Source organism: Orycteropus afer, unplaced genomic scaffold, assembly GCF_000298275.1.
Source record: "Orycteropus afer afer isolate SDZICR_OR568_19922 unplaced genomic scaffold, OryAfe1.0 scaffold00040, whole genome shotgun sequence".
Lineage (NCBI taxonomy): Eukaryota > Metazoa > Chordata > Mammalia > Tubulidentata > Orycteropodidae > Orycteropus > Orycteropus afer.
In genome coordinates, this window is record NW_006921627.1 from 11,709,317 (window position 1) to 11,734,543 (window position 25,227).

At 50.9% G+C, this 25,227-nt stretch overlaps 2 protein-coding genes across 2 annotated transcripts; one reads left to right on the forward strand and one right to left on the reverse strand.

Annotated features, from left to right (window-relative positions):
* Window positions 1-5,119: 5,119 nt before the first annotated feature.
* GAPDH (glyceraldehyde-3-phosphate dehydrogenase) lies at window positions 5,120-9,371 on the forward strand. The gene is made up of 11 exons (XM_007937095.2): window positions 5,120-5,142; window positions 7,348-7,447; window positions 7,529-7,635; window positions 7,753-7,843; window positions 8,018-8,133; window positions 8,217-8,298; window positions 8,493-8,644; window positions 8,752-8,830; window positions 8,927-9,010; window positions 9,097-9,194; window positions 9,302-9,371. Exons 1-11 carry the CDS (start codon window positions 5,120-5,122, stop codon window positions 9,369-9,371), a joined length of 1,002 nt encoding a protein of 333 aa, XP_007935286.1.
* Window positions 9,372-11,495: 2,124 nt separating this feature from the next.
* IFFO1 (intermediate filament family orphan 1) lies at window positions 11,496-24,623 on the reverse strand. Its single transcript, XM_007937096.2, has 10 exons — window positions 23,833-24,623; window positions 19,620-19,680; window positions 19,436-19,531; window positions 18,470-18,610; window positions 18,118-18,126; window positions 17,256-17,437; window positions 17,013-17,133; window positions 16,652-16,747; window positions 12,308-12,438; window positions 11,496-11,601 (listed from the first exon to the last, which is right to left on the reverse strand). The coding sequence occupies exons 1-10, from the start codon at window positions 24,621-24,623 to the stop codon at window positions 11,496-11,498; spliced, it is 1,734 nt and encodes a 577-aa protein (XP_007935287.1).
* Between the last annotated feature and the right edge of the window lie 604 nt (window positions 24,624-25,227).

A 25,227-nucleotide genomic window follows, 5' to 3' on the forward strand; every position in this document is an offset into this window, starting at 1 on the left:
TGTTTTTTAATACGTAAATGATCTTTATAACGGAAGACATTTCTCTTAAACTAGCCTGACTGAACTGTAGTAAGCTGCTTTCACTTTGGAGTATTATGTTTGCCATTCTCCTTGTTTTCTAATGAATAAATGTTTTTATGTACTTTTATTTATTTTCTAAAATAATATTTTACGTTTTCAGTGAGAGTTTACACAGCAAATTAGGTTCCCATTTAACAATTTCTACACAAATTACTCTGTGACATTGGTTACATTTTTCACAGTGTGTCAGTCATTCTGTTTGTTTCCAGTGATCTAGTTTTCCTACCCTCATTACCTTCTCATCTTTGCTTTAGAGTAATTATTGACCATTTGGTCTCATACAGATTATTTTTTACAGGAACTTAATACTCGAAGAGTGCATTTCTTTTATGAGCCACTCTGTTATTAGCTAAAACGTTTCAGTTTGAGGTTTAAAGAATATCTTGGGACAATAGTCTGGGGTCCTTCTCCAGCTTCAGTGGGCCCAGTAAGTCTGGACTTTTTAAGAATTTAAGTTCTGTTCTACATTTTTCTTCCATTCTTTCAGGGTCCATCTATTAATGGTTCTGATCAGAATGTTTGTAGTGACTGACAGTAGCCAGGTACCATCTAGTTTATTCTGGTCTCAGGGTAGATGAGGCTGTGGTTCATGTGGACTATTAGACCTGTAGACTAGCTTCTCTGAGACTTTGGTTTCCTTTCTCTTTTGCTCTGGATGAGTAGAAACCAGTTGTTATTTTAGATGACTGCTTGCAAGCATCTAAGACCTCAGACACTAGTCATCAAACTAAAATATAGATCATAAACTTTATGAACTATATTATGCCAATTGACCAAGTTATCCCTCACCCCAAGACTATGGTCCTAAGCCTTCCAACCAAATTTGTAAGGTGTGTACTTAGATGCCTTAAGAAGTTTCTGTAACTGCCTCTGTGTTTTATTATATATATATATATGAATATATATGCATCCACATACATGCCTGCATAGATATACATATATAATTGTTTATTCTATGTGTATATATATACACACATATCTAAACCCATATATATGTGTGTGTGTGTGTGTATGTGTGTGTGTGTGTGTGTGTGTGTATATATATATATATATATAAATGTATATATAACAAAAAAAACCAAACTCACTGCCATCGAGTTGATTGAACTCATAGTGACTCCTCTTTGAGTTTCCGAGGCAGTATCGCCGTGGAAGTAGATTGCCCCATCTTCCTTCCTAGGAGTGACTGGTGGGTTTGAATCTCCAGCCTTCTGGTTAGCAGTCAAATGCCTCAGGCACATGCCACCAGAGCTCCCATATGCATATATACATATATAAATAACCACATACATTTTTTGTTGTTGATGATATATAATCTTACCTTTACCAAAAATAACGTTTTCTTGTGTGTTTCTTAGTGGCAACCTTTACCCTGGTCAAGCTGTGCATACTTCATCCACATTCAGTGCTACCTTTCCCATCACCTAAAATAAGTGTCTGCTATCTAGAGTGATTCTCACTCCTCCTCCTCCCCATCCCTAGTTGCCACCAATAAACATTAATCTCTGTACATATACCTATTCTTGTCTTCACATAAAAAGCGCAATCATACAATATTTGTCCTTTGATGATTGGCTTATTTTACTTCACATAATGTCCTCCAAATTGATCCATGTTACATGTTTTGAGAACTCATCATCATTCTTTATTTGGCTGCATAGTTTTCCATTGTAGGTATGCACCACGTTTTGTTTATTTAGTCCTCTGTTGATGGGCACTTGGTTTGTTTCCATCATTTTGCTATTGTGAATAATGCTGCAGTGGACATAGGGATGGAAATGTCTGTTCATGTCTTTTATTAGATGTCTGGGTATATACCTGGGAGTGAGACTGCTGGGTCATAAGGTAATTTCTATTCTATTCTATTTCTAGTTTTCTGAGGAAGTGCCATATACTGTTTTCATAGTGGTTATACCATTTTACAATCCCAACACTGGATAAGAGTTTATATACTTTTAGATATTTTTCCTAGGCTTGTCTTTGTTTCATCTTTCACTCTAGTTGTCAATCCAGAAAGAGGGTAGGTCCAGGGGTCCTGGGGCCTGTCTCAAGATCTGACAAGCTTCATGCTATTTTAGCCTTCATCTTTCCCTTCTCAGCCTCCTCATTCTGCACATGTGACAAGATTGCTCCACTGTGGAGAATTGTGCCACTGTCTACACTCCAGATCAACGGTTCTCAATCTGGCTGCACTTTTATCCCCTCGGGACATTGACAGTGTCTGGAGATATTTTTTGTACATTTGGGATGGGGCTGCTACTAGCAGGTAGTGGGTAGAGGCCAGGGAATCTGGTAAACATTGTGCAGTGCACAGGACAGCCCCCCACAACAGTCTGTGCCAGAAACCCTGCTCTACAGCAAAGGCTAATTTGCTCTCTGCCCTGCTGTCCCCACCCACCCTCACTGTGTTCCTTAATCCCATCTGAATTTGGGTGAGTGACCTGGCTGGGCTGATAGAAGATCAGGTTATGATCCCCTTCAGCTCTGTCTACTAGGAGGGATTCCTCACTAGATGGAAGATCTGCACAAGGTCAAGCTCCCCCGAGTCCTGGCCATGCTGCTAAGCATACCTCCCCCCAAACCTGTCCTACTCTGTTAAACACCTCAAGCTTGGTCTCTGCTGAGTCACCTGGAATAGGAGGCAGTGAGTCTGTTGTCATGAAGACACTGGTGGCTCTGCTGTCATGACAACAGCCTACGTCAGTATTTTTTGGGCGCTGAGCTTTTTCTTTTTCTTTTTTTTTTTTGGCTGAAGACTGATGAGCTTGAGGCAAAGGGGAAGATGGTGCCTCAGAATCCTGACTTACTTAGGTAGTGCAGGAGCATGGAAGGGCTCTAAGGCTCTTGATGAGGAAAGGGCAATGGACTTGATCAAGCCTCAGCAGGAATGGAACTTACTCCGCCTGTGCAAGCACCCCCTTCCTTCCGGAAGACTCAAGATTTAGAAAGCTCCCTCTGTATCCACCCCCTCTCATCATCAGGTGCCCTCCTTTCCCTCCGCCCCCCACCCCTTAGTACTTCCTGAATAGCCTGGCATCAACCATGCAGATGGCTGCCAGGCATGGCCACAGCCTTGGCTCTGGGGCCCCAGGAGGGAGGGCAGTCCCAGAGAGGGAGGGACAAGAGCTGGAGTGGGGGTGCGAGGCACAGCGTGCTCCCTGCCTTTTAAGCCAAGGTCTGCTAAACTTAGCCACAAGCTTTCAGCTAAAAGGGCAGGGGGCTGATCTTAGGTTACACTGAGCCAGCAAAGAGGCCCCTGGATCCCCATCTTCTGCACCTGCTGATGGGTCGTGTCCATTCCCCCACCCACTCAGAGCCCTCTTTGCTTCCAAGTGCTCAGAACCCCAGCCCCCTTTCCTTTCCCTCCAGTGTGTGGTGTGAGTATGAACCGCTCCCACCAGATGCCCAAGACCCTCTTCCCCCTATTTTTCCTTCTTCTGGACTCCACCCTGCCCCCAACACCCTCCGGGCTTGCACCAGTGAAGGCGAGTCCCTGGCTCCCAGGCTCGCCTGCACGTCCCAAGGTGGGGAGGGACTTCCGCCCTCACGTCCCACTCTCAGCTCTAGGCTGGAAGGAGTCAGAGGGGCACTGTCTCCCAGCCTGGGCGGCACTGCCCTCACGTTCCCACTTTGTGCGAGGCCCAGTTCCCCTGAGGCCACATCCCGGGACTGGGAGGGGAACAGCCGGTGCACACAGGGCCTGGTTTGTCTGCCCCAGTTATCAGGCCTCCAAGCTGCAGGACACGGTGACCTTCAGTGCAGAAACTTCCCCCTCAAGCCCTCTGTTAAGCCTCCTTCCTCTACAGGGCCCACTGCCCAGAGCCCAGCCCAGGCCCCTGGCCCAGACAGGCCCGGAGCCAGATGCGGAGGGGAAAGCCGGGGCTGGGAACAGCTCCGCAGGAGCAGGCAAGGCCCCTCCCGGGCCTCTTCCTCAGCGGTTCCTTTGTCACTACCGAAGAGTCTCGAGGAGAGGTCCCTAGGCTTTCCCGCCTCTCTGCCTTTGAAAATAGGAGAAAGTGGCAGAGTGCTGCCACTAGCCGTCCTGGGTTCCTACTCCAAATCTCCATCCCACGCTCCCAATGTTCTCTCGTTTAATCCGTACAGCAACTATAACGTCCATGGCTCCCTGATAGGAACTCTGGTTGCTCAGTGGTTAAGGCAGTCGGCTGCTAACCAAAAGGTTGTTGGTTTGAACCCACCAGGCGCTCTGTGGGAGAAAGATGAGGCTGTCTGCTTCCGTAAAGATGTGCAGCCTTGCGAAGCCTATGGAACAGTTCTGCTCTGTCCTATAGGATCTCTATGAGTCGGAATTGACTAGATTGCAGTGGGTGGTGGAACTCTTCTATATCCTCAGTTCTCATCAGGGGCGCCATCCTTGAACTACAATCCCACAACCTGGCCTTGGGCTCCATCACCGATTGCCGGCCCCATCAGACCTACCTCAGTCCCCTCCCCCTCTCCAACCTGGAGCCCACACGCTCGGTACGTGCGCATTTGAAGAGCAAGGAAGGCCGGGGAGGAAAAAAAATGGCCCCGCTACTTGCAGTTTTACGGCCGCACGTAGCTCAGGCTTCAGCGCCCTTGAGCTAGGACTGGGAGAGCTGGGCGGGAGGCGGGGCCAGCATCTGTAGCTCAGCCTCCTCCCCCCCCCCCTCTATAAATTGAGGCAGCAGCCTTCCCAGTTGCTCTCTGCTCCTGCCGTTTCGACAGACGGCCGCACCCTCTTGTGCAGTCCCAGGTAAAAAAAAAAAATAAGAAGAAAGCAGGGTAACAAAAGGCTAGTCGATGGTTCCAAAACGGAAAGGGGAAGACACCGGGCGTGCGCGAGCCGGGAGCTTGGCTGGGCTGCTGCGGAGTCTCTGTCGTGCCGGGTTCTGGTCTCCGCATTGCAGGGGTGGGAGGACGTGATGCAGTGCAGTGTGGGAATGGAGGCGATGGTGGGGGCGGGGGCGGAGGCAGAGGTGTGGGGCTGATGTGCACCGGTGCTCGGGTACTCATCTATTTTCATCTTCTTCTGCAGCCGCTTCGGTGAGACAGGATGGTGAAGGTCGGAGTAAACGGGTGAGTTAGGGGGTAGGTTGGGTTAGGGTGGGGCAGAGTTCTTAATCGAAGGTCTGCGGTCAGCTCCCACCCAGTTGCGTCAGCAGGTCTCTTACAACCTTGTGGGGAGGTGAGGTGATTTTGTCACCCACCTCAAGGAGAACTCAAGGTGAGGGCCCTGCTGTGCCCCCCACCACTCCATGTAGCTCCGCCCCTACGGAGACGAGCTTTCTGGAGCCTTCCACTCCACCGCTGCAAATAAACTGGAGAGTCCCCAGTTCTTGCTTTGGATCCAACCCCGTAATCCCCCAAGTGGAACTCCTTTCTTTCCTTTCGCGCCCTGCGGCGGGGTCACGTGCCCGAGGAGGCGCCCCCTCCTCCACCAGCCTACTTCCTACCACACACAGCTCTGGATGCAAAATGCACCGCGGGGTGCCTAGCCCGCGGGGAGGTTTCGTGTTTTTTTTTTTTTTTTTTTTTTTTGCGGTAGCCCACCCACCTCCGTGTTGCAACTGGGGAGGAAATGAATGAACCACCGTTAGGAAACCGCCCTTAGCTCTTTCTCCTTCCTTGCCTGTGACTAACCCTCCTTCCTACTTTCGCCTCGGTGGGTGGAGTCTCCTTTATCCAGTGAACCACCTTGCCTTTTTTCCTCTCAGAAAACTTGGATCATGGAACTAAATCTTCTGACTATATTGACTCAAAACCATCCTTTAGGCCCCAGCCAAATTTTTCCCCCAGAGATGATGCTTTTCCTAGGTTTGTGGGGCTTCGTCTTGTTTGGAGAGAGAGATGGTAGCTGTAGCTCAGTGCGAAGCTGGGCGAGCTGAGTCATGAGCAGTTAGAAAAAATTGCTGCATAAAATGGCTCCTGTAGCAGAATCCTCTTCCCTTCCACTGACTCACCCTCATCTCACAGCTTCTCATCCATGCCTAGGCTTGACCCAACCCTAAAGGCCAGCACTGGAAAGGTCACTGGGAGGATTAGGTGTCTGTAGGTCTTGGGAATCTTGCCCTTCTCTTCATTTTATCTTCTAGAAACCAGATCTCCCCACTCCAGCCTAATCTGAGGTTAAATATAGCTTCCTGACCTTTCTGTAGCCGTGGGCCTGATCTCTTCTCTCCATTCACACACACACACACACACACACACATCTGTTGCTACTACTCCTGATTTTTGGAAAAGAGAACGGTAACTTAGCTAATTAGAGCCCCAGAGTTAGGAGGCTGAAAGGCAATTGCTTTCTCAGCCTCTTAGCCTTTGTTAGCGATTGAGAGAAGGGGTGGGCTCACCCTGTCCAGTTGATGCCTAACCTTTACTCCTGCCCTTTGAGCTTGGTGATGCTGAGTACACAAGTATTTTCTCCCTGGAGGGTGTGGCCTGAAGCTGGGCCAGGCAAGAATAAGCATTCCCAGGGCACAGACAGTGGGAGTGGTGGATGCCATGTGCCAAGCATGTGCCCAGATTTTGGGTGGCGGCAGCAGTGCCCTACACCACCACTTCTTCCTTAAAGGACTTCTGATGGTTGGAGGGGTTGGGCAAGCCTTTGAGCCTAGTCATCTCTTGAACAGAGTGGGGCTTTCACTTTATGGCCAGGCTAGCCTGGCAGGGTTCCTGAAGAAGATAAATCCAGACCTCTTAGAACTTTCTGGAGATAGCAAATTACCATGTTCTACCCTCTTTAAGGGAGCTCTGGTAGTATAGTGGCTGAGGCACTTGACTGCTAACCAGAAGGCTGGTGGTTCAAACCCACCAGCCACTCCTCGGAATGAAGATGGGGCAGTCTACTTCCGTAGTGATACTGCCTCGGAAACCCAAGGAGGGGTCGCTATGAGTCAGGGCACATAACACCACCACCACCACCCTCTTTAAGGGCCCTAGTGGATGGCCTCAGGCAGTCACCTGCCACACCCAAGGCTGGCGGTTCAAACCTACCAGCAGCTCCCAGGCCCCTCTCTTTTAGGGAGCTCTGGTAGCATAGTGCCTAAGGCACTTGACTGTTAACCAGAAGGTTGGCGGTTCAAACCCACCAGCCACTCCTGGTAGGAAGATGGGGCAATCTACTTCCCTAGTGATACTACCTCAAACCCAAGGAAGGGTTGCTATGAGTCTGGTCTGACTCGACGACACATACCACCACCCTCTTTAAGTAGATGAGTAGGACTAGATCTGTTTACCTACCCAGGGAAATTCTACTCCTTGTGCCTTCTCATTTATTAATTTCAGATTTGGCCGTATTGGGCGCCTGGTCACCAGGGCTGCTTTTAACTCTGGCAAAGTAGATGTTGTTGCCATCAATGACCCCTTCATTGACCTCAACTACATGGTGAGTGCTGCCCCTGCAGTCGGTGGGAGGGCCAGAACCTGGCTGAGGGGCAGGCCCCTTGATGCCTTCACTTGTTCCCAGGTCTACATGTTCCAGTATGATTCTACCCATGGCAAGTTCCATGGTACCGTCAAGGCTGAGAATGGGAAGCTTGTCATCAATGGGAAGCACATCACCATCTTCCAGGAGTGAGTGTGGGAGATAAGACAGGAAGAAATTTGCTTTGGGGAAGTACTGGGATGGGGTACCACCTTGAGTACATAGTACCTACTGTCCCCAAACTTCGTCCTCTCTACCTCTTGTAGGCGAGATCCCACCAACATCAAGTGGGGCGATGCTGGTGCTGAATATGTTGTAGAGTCTACTGGCGTTTTCACAACCATGGAGAAGGCTGGGGTGAGTGGTAGGAAGGCTAAAGATGTGGGACTGACCCTGGTCTCCAGTGCAGTAGGAAGAATGGGGGAAGCTGACTTTCTAGAAAAAACACCAGTTGTTACCTTGGGGCAGGGAGGGAGGCTGAGGAGACCTAGAAAGGTAGAACCTGGGTTTATAACTGCTTCTCTACCACAGGCTCACTTGAAGGGTGGTGCCAAAAGGGTAATCATCTCTGCCCCTTCTGCTGATGCCCCCATGTTTGTGATGGGTGTGAACCATGAGAAGTATGACAAATCCCTCAAGATTGTCAGGTGAGAATGGCAGAGACTGGTTAGGCAGTGCTGGGTGTCACAAGGTGGACATGATACTCTCTGACACATCTCCCTCTTTGCAGCAATGCCTCCTGCACCACCAACTGCTTGGCCCCCCTGGCCAAGGTCATCCATGACAACTTTGGCATTGTGGAAGGACTCATGGTATGAGAGTGATGGGGACAGTGACCAGAACTCTTAATGCAGGGTTCTCCTGAGAACCAGGGCCATGGGACACTGGGCACTCCAGGGGGTTAGCTCAAGTCACTTAATCCCTTAATTCCTCCTAAAAGTGAGGGAGGGAGGTTAAGGGGTGTGACGAAGCCTCTGCAGGGCCTTCACTCCCTCCTTGTTTCCAGACCACGGTCCACGCCATCACTGCCACCCAGAAGACTGTGGATGGCCCCTCTGGGAAACTGTGGCGTGATGGCCGTGGGGCTGCCCAGAACATCATCCCTGCATCTACTGGCGCTGCCAAGGCTGTGGGCAAGGTCATCCCTGAGCTGAATGGGTGAGGTTCTCTGTTGCTTTTCCGTCCTTGGGATCTGGGGCACTGAGAGGGAGGGCAGAGAGAGAGCCAGGACATAGAGATGCTGACTTGGCTTCCTCTATCTGTAGGAAGCTTACTGGCATGGCCTTCCGTGTCCCCACCCCCAATGTGTCCGTTGTGGACCTGACCTGCCGTTTGGAGAAAGCCGTAAGTTTGGGTTGAGCCTTCGTTGGCTGGGGGTTTGTCTGGTAAAGCTGTGATGAGGTTGGAAGGTGAATAACCATCTCATTTTAACCTTATTAGGCCAAATATGATGACATCAAGAAGGTGGTGAAACAGGCATCGGAGGGTCCCCTAAAGGGCATCCTGGGCTACACTGAAGACCAGGTACAGAGAGGACAGGGAGCTTTGGTTCCACGTGGCCCAACTCGCCACCACTGGCTTCCCACTCATAGCCCTGTCCCTTTTCCCAGGTTGTCTCCTGTGACTTTAACAGTGACACCCACTCTTCCACCTTTGATGCTGGGGCTGGCATTGCCCTGAACGACCACTTTGTTAAACTCATTTCCTGGTATGTGGTTGGAGTGGGAGACAATGCTTGAGAAACGTGTTTAAGGGTCTGGCACCCTCTGGTGGCTAGGTCATAAAAATACCCTTTACCTACTTTGGTTCTTCCAGGTATGATAATGAATTTGGCTACAGCAACAGGGTGGTGGACCTCATGGTCCACATGGCCTCCAAGGAATAAGAGCCTCCTGGACCACCAGCCCCAGCACTAGCACTAGAGGAAGAGAGAAACCCTTGGCTGCTGGGGAGTCCTTGCCCCAACTCCATCCCCAACACACTGAGAATCTCCCATCCTCTATAGTTTCCATCCAGACCCCCTAAAGAAGGGGAAGGGCTTAGAGAGCCCAACCTTGTTGTGTACCATCAATAAAGAACACTGTACCTAACCACTTTTGTCGGTTTTATGTTATCCAAGCATCTGTGACATGGGAAGGGAAGTTGGCCTAGTGCTAAAGTGAACTTCTTACTACGGGTACCAAAGGGGCTCTGGTGGCATAGTGGTGAAAGCATTCAGCTGCTGACCAAAAGCCTGGCAGTTAAAACACCCACTGCTCCACAGAAGAAAGATGAAGCAGTCTGCTTCCGTGTTCACAGCCTTGTAAACACTATAGGGCAGTTCTGTCTGTCCTACCGAGTTGGTATGCCCCAACCAGGCACAAGCCAAGGTTTGCAGCTTGCCTGTCCACCCTTGGTGCTCCTCTAAAGAGAAGCTGTTTGGGTTTACCCTGGAGCAGGAACCCAGTATAACCATTTAAGAGGGCAGGGCCCAGGTTACATGCTGTTGGCTGAGCATGTAACCATGATCCTTCACCTGGCCACCTCTGAAGGTTGCCCATGTTCTGTCTAGCAGCCCCACATAAAATTGCAATATTAAAATTGTGAGCTTTAGGGTCTGGCCCCCCAGAGACCATGTGACACTAACGGGTCACCTGACCTCTGAAGCAGTAGTTTCGGCTGCCAGCCAGCGTTCAAACTGTCACGTACAATTGAAATCTCCAGTGAGCTGTTTACTTTTCTGCCCTAGTTACTTCATCTACAAAGTGAGGCTGATGGTTCACAGTACCTAAGGTCTTTTTAGAAGGTTTAAAGTAGGCAAGATGTAGGAAACAGGCTCAGTACACGGTAAATACTAGTAGGGCTAATGCCCTCCTACAGTGAGGAAAGGTGAACTGACAAGTGTGCTGAGGTCCACATTTATGCCTGTTCCTGCCCTTGGGTAAGGCATAGAGGCTTACTGGGGAAGAAGACAGGCTTGGATTTGACCTGGACTCAAATCCCGGCTCTGCCACTTTTACTTTGGGAAAGTTCTTTAGAATGCCCCTTGCCTCACTGCACGTGCCTATTTATAAGAAGGGACATGATGGAAACAATAATGCATACTGCACAGGGCCAGAAGGACTGTGGAACTAAAACCAGAAAGTGCTTGAAACAGTGACACAGAAGTGTTTGATGATAAATAATTGCCAGGTTCATTATTATTAAAGATTCCATTCAAATGTCAGCACAGCCTCCCTAGGCAGTTACACTGAGGTATCATTCCCAGTCACATCTCCCAAACAATTTCTCCAAGTCAGGAAGGTCATCTTACTCAGCCAGTTGGTCTCGCGTGTGACAGACACGGAGGAGGCACATCTTCAGCTGATGAAGACACCAAGACCCTGAGCACGCACACACCCCCACCACGTGCACTTAGAGCATAGGTGCACACACAAGCAGCTTCACCGTGTTCTCTTATCAGCACTGACTGACTGGGAGCCGAGCCAGAGCTTCAGTCTCCCTCCAGGATACTGCACCAATCAGATTCAGGAGCTACCTATGCCCGGGCACTGTGGCCCCTTTAATGTGTGGCACCTCCCAGAGGAAGGTTACAGCCACATCCGTCAGGTTGGCAGCCGTAAGCACTGGCACGACGTTCTGCCCAGCCCTGGTTTCCTCTGCCTGTAACAGGTAAAGGGGAGATCTGACACATTCCTTAGGCAGAGGAAAAGGTAAGGGGCCATGTTCCAGTCTGGCAGCATTTTAAAGATGGGAAAGTAGCAGACACCACACATGGAGGCTGGGCAGCCGGTGGTGGAAGTCACCTGGGAAGGGCAGGGCCTTCCCAACTGTAGTGAGAATCACCTGGGAAGGGCAGGGCCAAGCCTAGCTCCAGACCCCAGAACCCTGGTGGTGCCAAGGAGAAAGTCAAGGCCAGGCTTAGTGTGGGGTAAGACAAGTGCCATTCCCCTTCTGTGAGCCTCCTCCCATCACCAGTGAGTCCCTGGAAGAGTGGGGCCACAGAAGGAGCCAAGGTACAGGCAGATCCCTATCTCATGGAGCTATCAGATGAGACATCGCGATCGGAGTCCTCAGCCTCGCTTGGCGGTGGCGGCGGGTCGCTAAGCGGGACCGCAGTGAAAGCAGGAGACTTTCTAGAAAAAACACCAGTTGTTACCTTGGGGCAGGGAGGAATCCTGAGGAGGCTGCATGCTCCTCTCTGTTCCTCTCCCCAGGCCCTTATCCTCTGGCAGGTTAAGTGAATGACACACTAGGCAAGGGCTGGGAGCCCATGGGGTGAGGGAAGATGAGGGATGAGAGGTGTCGAGGAGACAAAATGTCCTCTCCCGTCCCACCCCAGTGGGGGAAATGGCCTGTCTCTGTCTTGGGGACTCTGAGAAGCTCAGAGGTCAGAAATCTCTCAAGTCACAGTCCCAGAGATGCTGTCCAAGCCAAGTGCACTGGCTCTATGGCTCTAGCTTTACTTCTGTCTGCATGCTACTGTGACATTGTTGTTTTTTAAAACTTTTTGGTTAAGGTATAACTGACACAGGGCCAAAAGCACAAATCAGGGCCCTGACTGTAGATAAAAGTTGGCCCCCCACACCCTTTCTGCTCCCTATCAGTTTTAAGCTGCCTCCCCAGAGCACCACAGTTCGTGGCATTAGGGTTTCAGCCATCCAGCCACAGATGGATATACATTCTCATGCAACTGTCAGTCTGGGCTAGATGTACCAGGCACTCCCTCTGGGTAGCCCCACATCCAGATGTGACTGAGTCACTGCCACAGGCTCTTCTGGGTTGGCCAGCCAGGAGCTCTGTGCCCTGCCACCTGCATGCCCACCCAGAAGAGGCTCTTACCGGTCTCCAGACTGGGTGATGAGGCGGCGGCAGGTCTCCATCTGCACATCCAGGCCCCGCTTCATGCTACACATCTCCATGTACTCATGCAGATGCCGGTTCATGTCGTTCTTGGCTGTGGCCAGCTCCAGCTGTGACAGGACGGCAGAGCCATCAGGTGAGCATGGCCCCCCTGCTCCTGACTTCCAGAAGCTAACGTGCCAAGAGTACTGGCCAGGCAGCCCTGGTGGAGGGCTCGGGTTTACCAATAAATAGGACTGAGGGAGAAGGCATTGAACATACGATCTTTCCCAAGCGTTCTGGGGATCAATTTACAGAGGAATGCAAAGCTGTCTGCTACTGGCCTGTGTCCTAGTAACAGAACAGTAAGAGCACTGAAGAAAGTAATGTAATTGTAAGCAAGAGAGAGAAGACAGCATTCTTACTATAGCGCAGGGTGGGCCATCTGTAAACTGGCTTGCTCCTCTTGGGGTTCCTTCAGGGCCTGGCTCATCTCTTAGTCCCTCCCTGTATATTGCTGCACCCAAGTCTGTCTCCTGCATTCAACCGTGAGCTCCTTTAAGGGTTAGCAACAAGCCTTCCTCATCTCTCCATGCCCAGTGCCTTGATGGAAATCAATCAATGTTGTAAAGTATCACCAAGACACATGGCACCAAGGGGGAAACCTGTCTGTCCCGATCCAAGGGGCTCAGCTCTCTTACCACCTTCCCTTCATTACTTTATTATTGTGGAGTGAATGGTGCCCCATCAACCCCCCCCCCCCACAAAAAAAGAGATGTTGACATTCTCAGTGCCAGTATCTGTGAATGCCATTTGTTCGGAAACAAGATCTTGGAAGAGGTTATCAGTTACCATGAGTACTAGCATAACATGGGTCATAAAGCAAGATAAGTTGCATCCTTATAAAAGAGAAGAGGCACACGGACATGAGGGAAAAGAGCCACATAAAGGTGGAGGCAGAGACTGGAGAGACCTACAAGCCGAGGAATGCAAGAGGATCGCTGGCAGGAGCAGACTGTCTCCCAGAGCCCTCCAGAAAGAACCAATCCTGCTGACTCTCAGCCCTCTAGAACTCTGATATAAATTTGTTCTTATAAGCCACTCAAGTTGTGGTACTTCGTACAGTAGCCCTAGGAAGCTAATACATTTATTTCCTGCTTGTAAGCCATTTTCAGAGACCAGAAAATAAAGAAATAAAACGACTGCCATACCGAATGCCCCTACTGATTATAAGATGTATCCTGATTTCAGTGTAAAAAGGACCAGGTTCGCTGGTCTGATAGAGCCTGATGAGACCCTTGAGACTATGGCCCTTAGCTACCCTTTCAGGTCTGGAACTAAACTCACTCCCACGGCTTCCAGTCAAACAACAGACACATAGGGTGAACATTTACATCAGGTAGATACACTCCTTAGATCAATCAATCATGGGAGAAGAGAAGGGCAGTGTATGCACAGAGAGATAGCTCAGGGGGTGGGAGTGCATGGGAAGAGGTTAACTATGGGGAGGATGTGGGAAAAGAGCCGTTATATTGTGTGCAATTACAGTGTATGTCATGAGACAAAGTGTATGTGAACTGCTATATGGAAAATGTATTTGCTCTGTAAACTTTCACCCAAACCACAATAAAAATTAAAAAAAGAGAGAGATGTATTCTGATTTCAGAAACGTTATATGTGAAAAACATAGCGCTCAGAGCCAAGGAAACAGTCTCCCTCCCAGGAGAGCCTGATTCTGCAGCAGGCAGGTTGTGAGGTAGAGCAGAGAACCCAAACCAAACTCACTGCCAACCAGTTGATTCTGACTCACAGTGACCCCCACTGGGTTTCCAAGGCAGTAAATCTTTACGGAAGTAGACTGCCCAGTCTTTCTTCTGCAGAGTAGCTGGTGGGTTTGAGCCACTAACCTTCTGGTTAGCAGTCAGATGCTTTACGCACCGTGCTACCAGAGCTCCTTGTAGGGCTAAGAGTCAGAGGTAAAGGCAGTGAAAGATCTGGCCTGGAAACGTTCCACTGCCTCCTTTCGTTTGGGGTACAAAGGACAGGGGCCAGAAGGGGAAGCTGAATAAAACTGCTTGAGGTGATCTGCTGACTGCCTAAAATCAGAAAAAGGGCAGAAACTACCCCTAAGTAATCTGAATATGACAGAGAGAAGACGGGAACCTAGAGAAAGAAGTACACTGGTCACAGGGCCAGGTAAGAGAGATGATCAGGACAGTTATACCTGGGATGAGATGGTGCCTGGGTGGTTCAGAAGACCTAGTGGGTCATCCGTAGACTAGTTAGTTCCTCAAGGGCTTCCTTTAGGGCTTGGCTCATCCCTTAGTCCCTGTATAATGCTGCACCCAAGTCAGTCTCTTGTGTTTAACTGTGAGCTCCTTTAAGGGTTAGCAACAAGCCTTCCTCATCTCTCCATGCCCAGTGCCTTAATGGGAATTAATCAATGTTGTAAAGTATCGACAAGACTCATGGCACCAAGGGAGAAACCTGTCTGTCCCAATCCAAGTGGGGGCTTGGCTTTAATGGCAGGCTTAGCTCCACAGTTGGGATGCTGCAAGCAAGAGGAACAGGTCACGCTTGCTGCCCAATTTAGGAGGCAAATATGGCAGCACCAACTTTTATTCAGATCAGCGGCCACCTATACCCCAATTTCTCCAACTCAGGAGAGCCAGAGTGGAGGGGTCAGTGTTCTGGAATCCATCAGGAAATGAACCAAATGAAGGAAATGAACCAAATATATTTCTACCAAGTTCCAAGGCTAGGATAGCCACGAGGCATCTCTATTCATTTATCAGTAGCCCCTTAATTCACATATTTAAAGCAGAGATGAGGTGAGGAGAAGACCATACAAGTCAGGAGATATCCCCACCAATTCTCACTGTGTCCCTCGAGGGGCGGGGCAAGGACAGGAACAGATGGGGAAGGGAGAAAGGGGGAAAGATCTCCTCCCACCCACCACTTTGGGGCTTGACTTTCTTTACCAGTTGATAATGAGAAATGGCCCTTGCCTCCATCTCAGTGACCCTGAGAGATCAAAGATCACAAGGATATAGGCACCTCAGATGCTCCAGCTGGGTCACTAGGAGCAACATGAAATCAGAGCTGCCTGGTTAGTGCTCCTAACATTTCTCTTTATACCACCTTCTTGTGAAAGCAAGGAGTCAGACAACTGGATAAGATCTTCAAAGGCATGCTTCCAGTCAGGATTTTCTATTCTTTTATTCCAGCTCATGTTTTAACCTGAGCACTTTTGGTCCAGGGCAAAGACCAAAGTAGAGACAGCAGCCCTGGCTCACTGCTCTAAGCCCCACCCCACCCCCCGTGTGTAGGGGTACAACAGAACCATGACTCCACCATCTGAAAAAGTCAGGTTAGGGAGGAGGGAGAGAAGAGACAGCGAGACAGGAATAAACAGGAAAATGGAGACCAGTTCTCCCTTCCCATCCCCTTCGCTGAGAGCACAGATCTAGGTGAGCCTTTAAACTTTAGCATTTGTCTACCTTGGCAGGGAAAAAACAGGTTTCACTTAGAGGAACAGAATCATTCCATGTGTGTTGGGCAAGTGGGTATTTAAGAAGAACATTTCTCAACTTTCTTCTCAAAATGTAGGCACTGTGAAATCAACAGAGCAAAAATATACCACAGGGCTTGAAGAGAGGTTGACATTTACAGAAGCTCACCTGCCTCCTCCCCAAGTCCCAGTGCACAGGAGAGGGTCACCTCACACACAGGCAGGTCCCCCAAGCAATATGGCCAACTCTTCTCCCACAGCTCACTTCTTGCAGCCCCTGAAAGTCTAGAGTGGATGCTAAAAGGAAAACACCAGCTCCACTAGCCCTCTCCAGAAAGTTCCTCAAGGCTAAGTGATAAGAATGGAGAGTCCCTCCATGACCTCAGAGGCTGAGCTGAAGAAGCAGAAAAGTTCATGTCCACCTCTGAGCACTGTAACACAGACAGTATTATGAATAGTAAAACTGCCATTATGCTATACTTGCATGAGCCAGATCCTGTCCCTAAGCTCTTTATATGTGTTATTTCACTTGACCTTCACAATAACCCTAGGAGAGAGGTATTATTTAAGATCTCGGTTTTGAAAAAGGTAACTTATCAAAAGTAAGAGTGCTAGCATGTAAGTGGCTGAGCTGAGATTCTAACTCAGATCTATCTGCCTCCAGAGGCTAAGGTTTTAAGAACTCACTACAGGTACTACAGCTGGGAGAGCACGCCTCCCCTTAAAGAAAAGAGAAGCCCTCCAGGGACACATAGCAATGAGGCTCCCAAGCTACAGCCCCACTCATGACCCACTGGGTGACTGGGGCCCTTGGCTCCAACCTATACCCTTACCTCTATCTGGTCAATGGTTTCCTGATACTCCTTCTCCCGGGTTTTGAACAGGGACTCGGTATCTTTAATCACCTTCTCCAAACTGTCTTCCTGTTGCTGGAGTAGAAAGGGAAGTGAGGATGGGCCAACCGTGGAGGGGAGGGACAGGGACATTCCACAGGGCCAAGGCAGGGAGGTGACAGAGTCAGGTTAAAGGACACTGGAGAGAGAAAAGACAACGGACAAACGAGAATGGGAGAAGCAGGTAAAGGCTGATGGCCACATAGAAGGATCAGAGTGAGGGGCAAGGGAGAGGAGGAAGAAGGGTACTGAGCTGGAGAGGGGGGCCTGGAGGGGCCCTGAGGCTAGGAGGGGCGGTTACCTCTCCCTGGGCCTCTGCCGCTGCCATGGCATAGCCAGAGAAATCCTCCCACAGCAGCAGGGTCTCCTCAGTCTCCTCCCAGGTCAGGCTGTCACAGTCGTCCTCAAAATCATACTCCCTCCTAGAGACAGGGAACCCAGGTGTCAAGGGGGGCCTGCTCCTGGAAGGGGGGCTGCTGGGGAGCTCCGGCCTCTGGAGGCAGTCTGGCTGCAGGGTTGCTGAGGACGGGCCCGTGGGACTCACAGCTGGTTGAGCATGCGCTGCATCTCCTCGTTGATGCTGAGGGCTGTGCTTTCCTCCTCATCCCCATCGGGCTGGCGGGGCCCATCACTCTCCGACAGGGAGGGGTCCTCCTCGCTGGCAGCCTTGCGCTCCCGCTTCCGCCCCCCCATGGATGGGACCTTAATGGGAGACAAGTGCAGAGACTACAGAGACGAGGCCGGGTGCATGAGGAGAAAGGGCAGAGGGTGGGAGAGGGGGGTGGGAGGGGGCCGGGTGCATGAGGAGAAAGGGCCAACAGGGTGGAAGGGGGCAGGAAGGGACAGAGGGAGCAGGATTGGGAAGAAGCATGACCCAGAAGGAAGGGTGGGGCAGACAGAGAGAAAAGACAATTACCACAACAAGAACAGAAACATGGAGAGTTACCAAAGACAGACAGACAGACACAGGTGGGGACAAGGCTGTAGACTGAGAAGAAAGAAAAAGAAACAGAAAAAATTGAGCAGTAAGATAAGGGGAGGAATGGCTTGTTATGACCACATTAAGGTGTGTATAATGGCTAAAGAAGACTCCCCACCCCAAAAAAAAAGTCTTTTAATGAAATGATGGAACTAAAAAGAAAGCTTTAGGACTTCAAGAGAGAGGAGGGCATAGTGTTGGCAAAGGAGAACTTGAATCACATCCAGATCTGGAAAGCCAGAGGGAGAAGTGATAGGAAGAACTGAGAAAGAGAGAGAGAAAGAACAGGGGAAGAGCAAGGAAAATAGGAAGGGAAGAAGAATCAGTGCTGAAAAGCCTGGTGGGTCAAAACTGACAGCCAAATGGCCTGGGTAGTTTAGAAACTGGGGCTGGGACATTAACAAGCTTGCATGAGATCAAAACTAACCAGCTTCTTCTGTGGACAAGGCAAGAGAGAAAATGAGAGGAAGAGAGAGAGGACAGGAAGCAGACAGAGGAGAGACAGGGGAGGGAGAGATGGTGTTAGAGACGACAGCTTCCAAACCTTCTCTCCAGAGGCTGCTTTTCACCCCCCACCTAGGCCCACCTGGGTCCCCAACTGCCAGGAGAAGGTCTCCCCAGAAGGAGAAAGGTGGGGCCTGCACCCCAAGCCAACAGTGTGTGATGTTTCTTCCTGTTCAGCCCTCTTCTGGGCTCAGGCATTGGGGCAGGTGGACTGAAGGGTGCTAGGACTCTCGTCTGCATCCACCCAGGGGCCTGAGGGTGCCCAGGCCTCTCACCTGGAACATCTTGATCATATCCTCGCAGTTGCGCTGCTGAGCCACATCGCACAGTTTGGCGGTGATATCGATGCGGCGGCAGATGTCCATGTCCACTTTCATGGCCTTCTCCTGGATCTTTGTGTCCAGCTCTGACAGGTTCTGTCCAGGGAACACAGGGAAGAGTGAGGAGGCACCATGTTCCAGACTGGTTCCTCCTGCTCCTTCCAGTCATGTGCCCCCGTCACCTCCTCTGTGAAGCCATAGCTGGTCCCTGAGAGCAGAGTGCGTCATTTTTCACAGCATTTTGCTCAGACATAGGGCTGCTCAAGCATCAGCTCTCTGGCCAGAAGGGAGCCCTGGGGGCACGGCCCAGCGCCTGAGACATACAGGTACTCCCTAGAGCTGGGCACTCCAACCAACAGAGCAGCAGCCCTCATCACCCAGGAACATAGGTTCCCAGAGGGAGAGAGAGACGTCACAGGGAATGACAAGAGTGGGGAAAGTACTGTGGTGACAGTAACAATCATGAATGCTCATTTGCACTAAGTATGTGCTAGGCGATGTTCCAAGCACATTAAAATTTCATAATCATTCTTGCAAAGTCAATGCCTTGACTATCCCCACTGCACAGATGAGGATACAGAGGTACAGAGAGGCTGAGGAACTCACCCCAGGCCAAACTGCTAACCAGTTATTAGAGCTGGGATCTGAACCTAGGCAGCCTGACTCTTGAATCTATGCTTTTACTAATCACTTAAAAATCACTAGTCATCATGGAGGCTACACTGCCTCTCTGACACATACCAGCACTTTAGTTTCGTCTTTTTTTTTTTTTAATTAAAGAGTGGTAAAGGAGAAATCAGAAGGATAAACAAGAGGCGGACTGGAAAGGTGGGACAGGAAGTCAATAGGCCAAGACTAGACAGCCTGTCTTGCTTGTTTGGGGCAGCCTGTCAAGGAGAGGGTGAGGGATGGCCCACTCACATTGCTCATGAGCCCCTTGAAGACCACTAGCTCGGCTTTCAGCTGTTCCACCTTCATTGCCAGCTCCTCCTGGCAGGCATCCGCCTCTTGGGCTTCCTACAGCCAGGGCGAAAAGCCTCACATCAGGGGCACTGCCAAAGTAGGGAGGTAAAGAAGGACAGGGCTGAGAGGCAACTACCCTCACCTCCTGGAGCTCGTTCACTCGCTCTTGCAGTTGTATGCGAACTGTGTATTCCTCTTCCCACCTGATAGACAGCGGGAGAACAAGAGATCATGAGTACAGAGCCCTGCCCTGCCCTACAGCTCCCTGCTTCCCACCTCTCCAGCTCAGGAAAAAGCCCCCAGGTCTGGTTCCCTGAATGGGAGGCACTTGGGCAGGCCTATCTGGCGGGCCTGCCAACAGCCAGCACAGCTTCTGGGCTTGGCCTTGGTCTGCTGCTCCACACTTCCTGGCAAGTGCCGAGCTACCCAGCTGCCTTCTCACAACCTCAAGCCACGTACCAGGAACTATATTTAAGAGCAACTGCTGCAGCTCTGGTCCCTTCCTGTGCCCATCCCGCTCCAGTTCCAGCTCCAACCAGCTAAGCTGGCCTCATCACCCCCTCCTGCCCACACCAGACCACCAGGCCCACCTTGCCCAGTCTCCCACCTTCAGCCGCACAGATCCAGTCTCCCGCCTCCTGCCCGCACCAGTATAGAGCTCCTCTAGCCTGCTGCCCTGCCTCCTGCGGTACCATTTAACCCTGTAAAAGCAGCTGCAGGACACAGACCGCATCAACAGAGTTTGTCAACCACCTAGGAGGAGATGCTCAAAGTCTATCCCCACATACTCCAAAAAGTGCCCACCCAGAGCCCCCCTAAGTGAGCCACAGAGAGGTGACAGGGCTGGCCCTATGGCCGGAAGCCTCCAACAGCATTAAAGCAACAGACCACATGAGCCTGGCATTTCTGAGCACCCAAACCCAGAGGTGCTCCATGGGTTCTAAACCAGGTAAGGGATAGTATGACAAGGTGCCTCGTTAAAATAGTAGATAAGAATCTGAGGCAGCATCTTCTGGGATCTTGGAGACCTGACATCCCAAATGCAGAGACTAAGACTCCAACAAGTAGGCTGCAAGGCCCCCTTGGCCTGAGGGCAGAGGAAATGGGAACTATTTTCCTGGACTAGGATTTTTAAATACTACAGTCCACATGGAGCCAGTGTATATTCTATTACATTACAGAGACAGAAGGTAGGGGCAATGCTGGTGGTACCAATTGGATCCTGTCATTTCAGGACTCTACAAAAACAGCTGAGATGACAGAACTTCTAGCCTACTCAGATAAAGCTTCATGTGAAGTTAAGACTGGAAAGGCTTCCAGTCTGAGAAAGAAAGAGGACTGCACCAAGAGAGAAATTTCAATGTAACAAAGGTGGTAGGAAGCAGGAAAGAGGGCAGCAAGAAAATTAAAACCCAAGAGAACAGATTTTGTGGACCGAAGATTAAATCCTTTTCTTCCCCTTCCCTCTGTCTGTTTTCCTTCTTGCCCTCTCCTCTCTTCCTTGGGCTCTGCCTCTGGTCCCAACTCTCCTTGCTCATCTGGGCTCCTCACCCACATCCGCACTGCAGTATTCCTAATAATAACTCCTCCCCATCACCTTGGCTGCCCCTCCTGTGCTGGCAGGAAGGGCAGAGGAAGTGGCCTGGCAACCACCCTGCCAGCTCAGCCTGCAGCCCCGCTCCCTGCCTTCCTCGCCCCCTGCCCACCCCCTGCTGGCCCCTAACGTGTCCTCCCTTTTGCTCTGGCATTCTCCTACAGATGGTCAAGACCAGTGAAGGGCCCTAGTAACATCAGGGTCTTTATTTTCTCAGATATAATGAGACCCTTATCTTTTTCCAGGCTTGGTTTCTCCATCTACATTATGACAGCATGGGATGCTGTACCCTCCTGACCCCTGGAGTCTGTAAGTCTCCAGATGAAGAAAGCAAGACTGACAAGGGGATGATGGCCCTTGGACAAGATGCAGGGAAGGAGCTCTGTCTGACAGTGGAACCCAACAAAATCAGGTCAAAACGTAGATAAGGAAGTTAGTTAAGGATTAAGATTTTTAAAATGTATTAGGTAAAAATCTGAAGATAAACAATCTGGAAGTTCAACAGAATTCTATTAGCTCTACAGCCAGACTTCTGCACAGTATGTTCATTTGGACCTCCACTCAAATCTGGTCTCACAAGTTTCCCTTAACATGAGCAGAATTTAAGAGACACTTCCATGTATTCCACATTTACCAAACACCTCTCTTCTAAGTAAACTATATCCTCGAGTTGAAGAAAGCAAGCAAAGGCCATTCCTATACTGGAAAAACTGAGGCCCAGGAAAAAAAGAGACCCACTCCAGGTCACACAAGGCAGGGGAACTGAAAATAGAATCCAGTAGGCCTCAGCTCCTTCCTAGTTTAGTGCTGTAGCTATCTCCATGCCTTGCAGGCTAAAGACAGGAAGGAGAGATGGTGTTTCTATATAGGGAACAGAACGGGGCCAGGGGATCTGGGATGGAAGCCTGAGTAAGTGCCCGGATCACATACCACACAGTTCTAGCGACAGGGCCCGCCACACAGCAATGTGCTGCAGAGTGATGAGCTAATCACCCCCCAAGGAATAGCTCTTTGCTGCTCTGGACAGCTGGACCATGGACAAACACTCTTTCAGTTTTAAAAAAAAAAAAAAAAAAGTAAAAACAGCAGTTGTTCCTGTGATTGGTTAGGGGCGTGTTTCTGCACTGTCCATATTCCACTGTTGACTGCATTAATTAACTTCTGCAGGGACAGGCTGGTTCTGTGTGGACCTGAATGGTGGTTTTAGGACAACTGAGACCCCTAAAGATACTTATGGTGCCCCAGTGGTACAGTGGTTAAAGCTAACCAAAAGGCTGGCAGTTCAAACCCACCACTTCATGGGAGAAAAGAAGTGGCAGTCTGCTTCTGTAAAGACTGACAACCTTGGAAACCCTGTGGGGCAGTTTTACTTTGTCCTATAGGGCTTCTATGAGCCAGAATCGACCTGATACCATAGGTCTGGTTTTTGGTTTGCGTAAGGACACTTACACCACAGACAACAAAGGAACGAGGACAGAACTCAACCTCTGAAAGCCCTAGGATCTCTGATCTGACAGACTCCAGCAGGTATTAGATTCCTGAAGATCACACCCCTAAACCCAGCAGTCATTTCCCAAAACATCCAGCCAGTTCCCTCCTACTTTAAATCAGACACCGATCTCAGCTACGTTGGGCTGCAGGGGTAGTTCCCAGGCCTGCCACAAGAGGGCACAGTAGCTGACACGAGTGACTACTAGGGTAAAACCTTAAGGCCCTAAACCAAACCCTCCTTCTGTCTGTTCATTTTCCTCCTCCTCAACCAGAGTGCTGATCACAGAGTCTACAAAGTGCTGACTGCGCTCATGGCTGCTGCCATAATGGCTTGCTCTCAGGCACCCTAAGGCATCCACTTGGTGCATAGCCATCACTCTGGCATCATCATGGCCCTCACCACCCACCCCATTACTGGGTTCCCCTGAGAAAGTCAAATCTTCATCCTCAGAGCATTCCGGGCCCGCCCCCAGCTGCCTCATACTCATAGAGTGGGTCCATATTCCCAACTTTTTTTCCTTTTGGCTCTTTACCCTTTCAGATACTACCAGCTTCCACTAACCCTATGACAACCACCAGCCCCCTTTTCTTCCCCTAGAACATTCCCTTTACTCTCTGTACCCACTTTTTTTAACCTAAGCCAAATAATGCTTTCAGGTCCTAAGGGCAGGGACCCAGTTCTACTGACACTGCTGTGGGAAATCTCGGGCTGTGGAAGCTCTACACTCTGCAGGGTACAATCCCTATCTCACTTCCCCCTTCCAACGTCCCTTGAGTCTCCCAAATTAAAGCTGTATCCTTTGCCTCTTACTTCTGGTCAGTATGTGGAGCTTATATCCCCAAACTGCTCCAAAGACTAGAACTGGTGGGAATAGCAGTATACTAGAGAGTACCTCTCTCAAACTGTGTCCCTTTCACAAAAGTTAACAGTCATCCAAACACTGCAGCCTCGATGAGACAGAAAGCAAACCTAGGAGAAAGACAAACTCCCTACTATATTCTGCTCCTAGCATCCTTCTTCCTGTCAGGAGTCTTACTTCTGCATCCCCTCTGGATTCTAGTTTCCCAGGATCCAATTCCATCTCCTTCCAAGCCCCTCATTCTACAGCACGAACCCTAGTCCTAGTTCATTCATCCCTTATCCTTGGGTCCCAATTGCTCACCTCTCCTGAACCCACACCAAGCCCCAGCCCTGCAGTATGTGGCAGGGCACTGATCCCTACCCCACATCCTGAGCCACTGCCAGAGTCCTGCCGGCCCCAACCCCTACCTCCGCTTGTATTCGTCCCGCTCCCGCTTCACTTTAGCCAGCACGTTGTAGAGGGCGCGGATCTCCGGGGTGATGGTGTCGATCTGGACGCCCACTCCGTCGGGGTGCACCCACGACAGGCCAGGCCCTTGCACTAGGGTGGGCTCTCGTCCCGGCCCGAGTCGGCGGGCGTGAGAAAAGGACCAGATGGTGCCCGGCATGAAGCGGGCGGACGGGGAGTAGGCGGTGGCGGTGGCGGTGGCAGTGGCGAGGGCAGTGGAGGACGACGAGTGGCCGGCCGCGGAGGGCGTGAGAGGGCCGGCGGGCGAGCGTGCGGGCGAGCCCAGCACCCGTGCCGACGGGGTGCAGACGGCAGCCGGCCGGGTGCCCAGGGGCAGCCCCAGGGGCCGGATGGGGCTGACGAAGCCGGTCTGTACCGCCTGGTCGCGGCGCGCCAGACCCCGCCGGCCCTGCTTACCCTCCTCTAGCGCCTGCTGCAGCTGCTTCTCCAGCAGCCGATTCCGGCGCTCCAGCTCGTGCACCTTGGCCAAAAAACAGCGGAATCGCAGGTTCAGGGTCTTCAACACGTTGATGTTGGAACCCAGGTCATTGCGGAGAGCCATGGCGGCGGGGGGCGCCGTTCCCGGCCCTGGAGGCGAGTAGGCAGTGGGGCAGGCCGGGGCGAGCGGCGCCGGGGCCAAGTCGCCTCCCCCGGTGAAGTGGTCGCCTCCCAGAGAGTCCCCCAGCGGCCCGGCCAGGCCTTGCTGCTCCTGCTGTAGGAGGAAAAGATTGGGGCCGAATAACGGATTCATGGCTGCGCCTTCTGCTGGGAGATGGAGACCGGTGCAAGAGCAGGGATGGAGAGCGAGAGAGAAGAGCCAATGAGGCGGCCAGAGGACGACGGGCAACCAATCAAACGCCTCAGCAAGAGTGGCAGAGGTCAGGGGGGTGGGGGAGGGCAGAGAGGGAGCCAATGAAAGAATCTAATTGGAGGCTGGGACCCGGACTTTTTCCGGGTCTGAGGACAAGCCCAAAGCAGAGGACCCCAGCGGCCCCTTCCCCTCAGAGACTTTAACATAGGCCCTACTAGAATTCCACCACGGTAGAACAGGGGCATATGAACCCAGGACCTCCAACATCTCATGGGCTCTGGTGGCAGGAAGCTCATCCTCCCAACATCCAGCATTGCCCTCCTCTCCCCAGAGCTCAAACACTCCAGCTCTTAATTGTAACCCTCCCCTCTTCCTGGGTCCTCTGACGAAACAGATGATTATTCACCGTGGTACCCAACAGTTCCTTCTCTTCAGAATCCCAGTCCCATCCTCCACCCCAGAACTGCAGAGCCAGGACCCTACCACCACATACACACACTGAAATAACTACACAGTGGCCAGAGGTTGTAAAACATGTATTAAA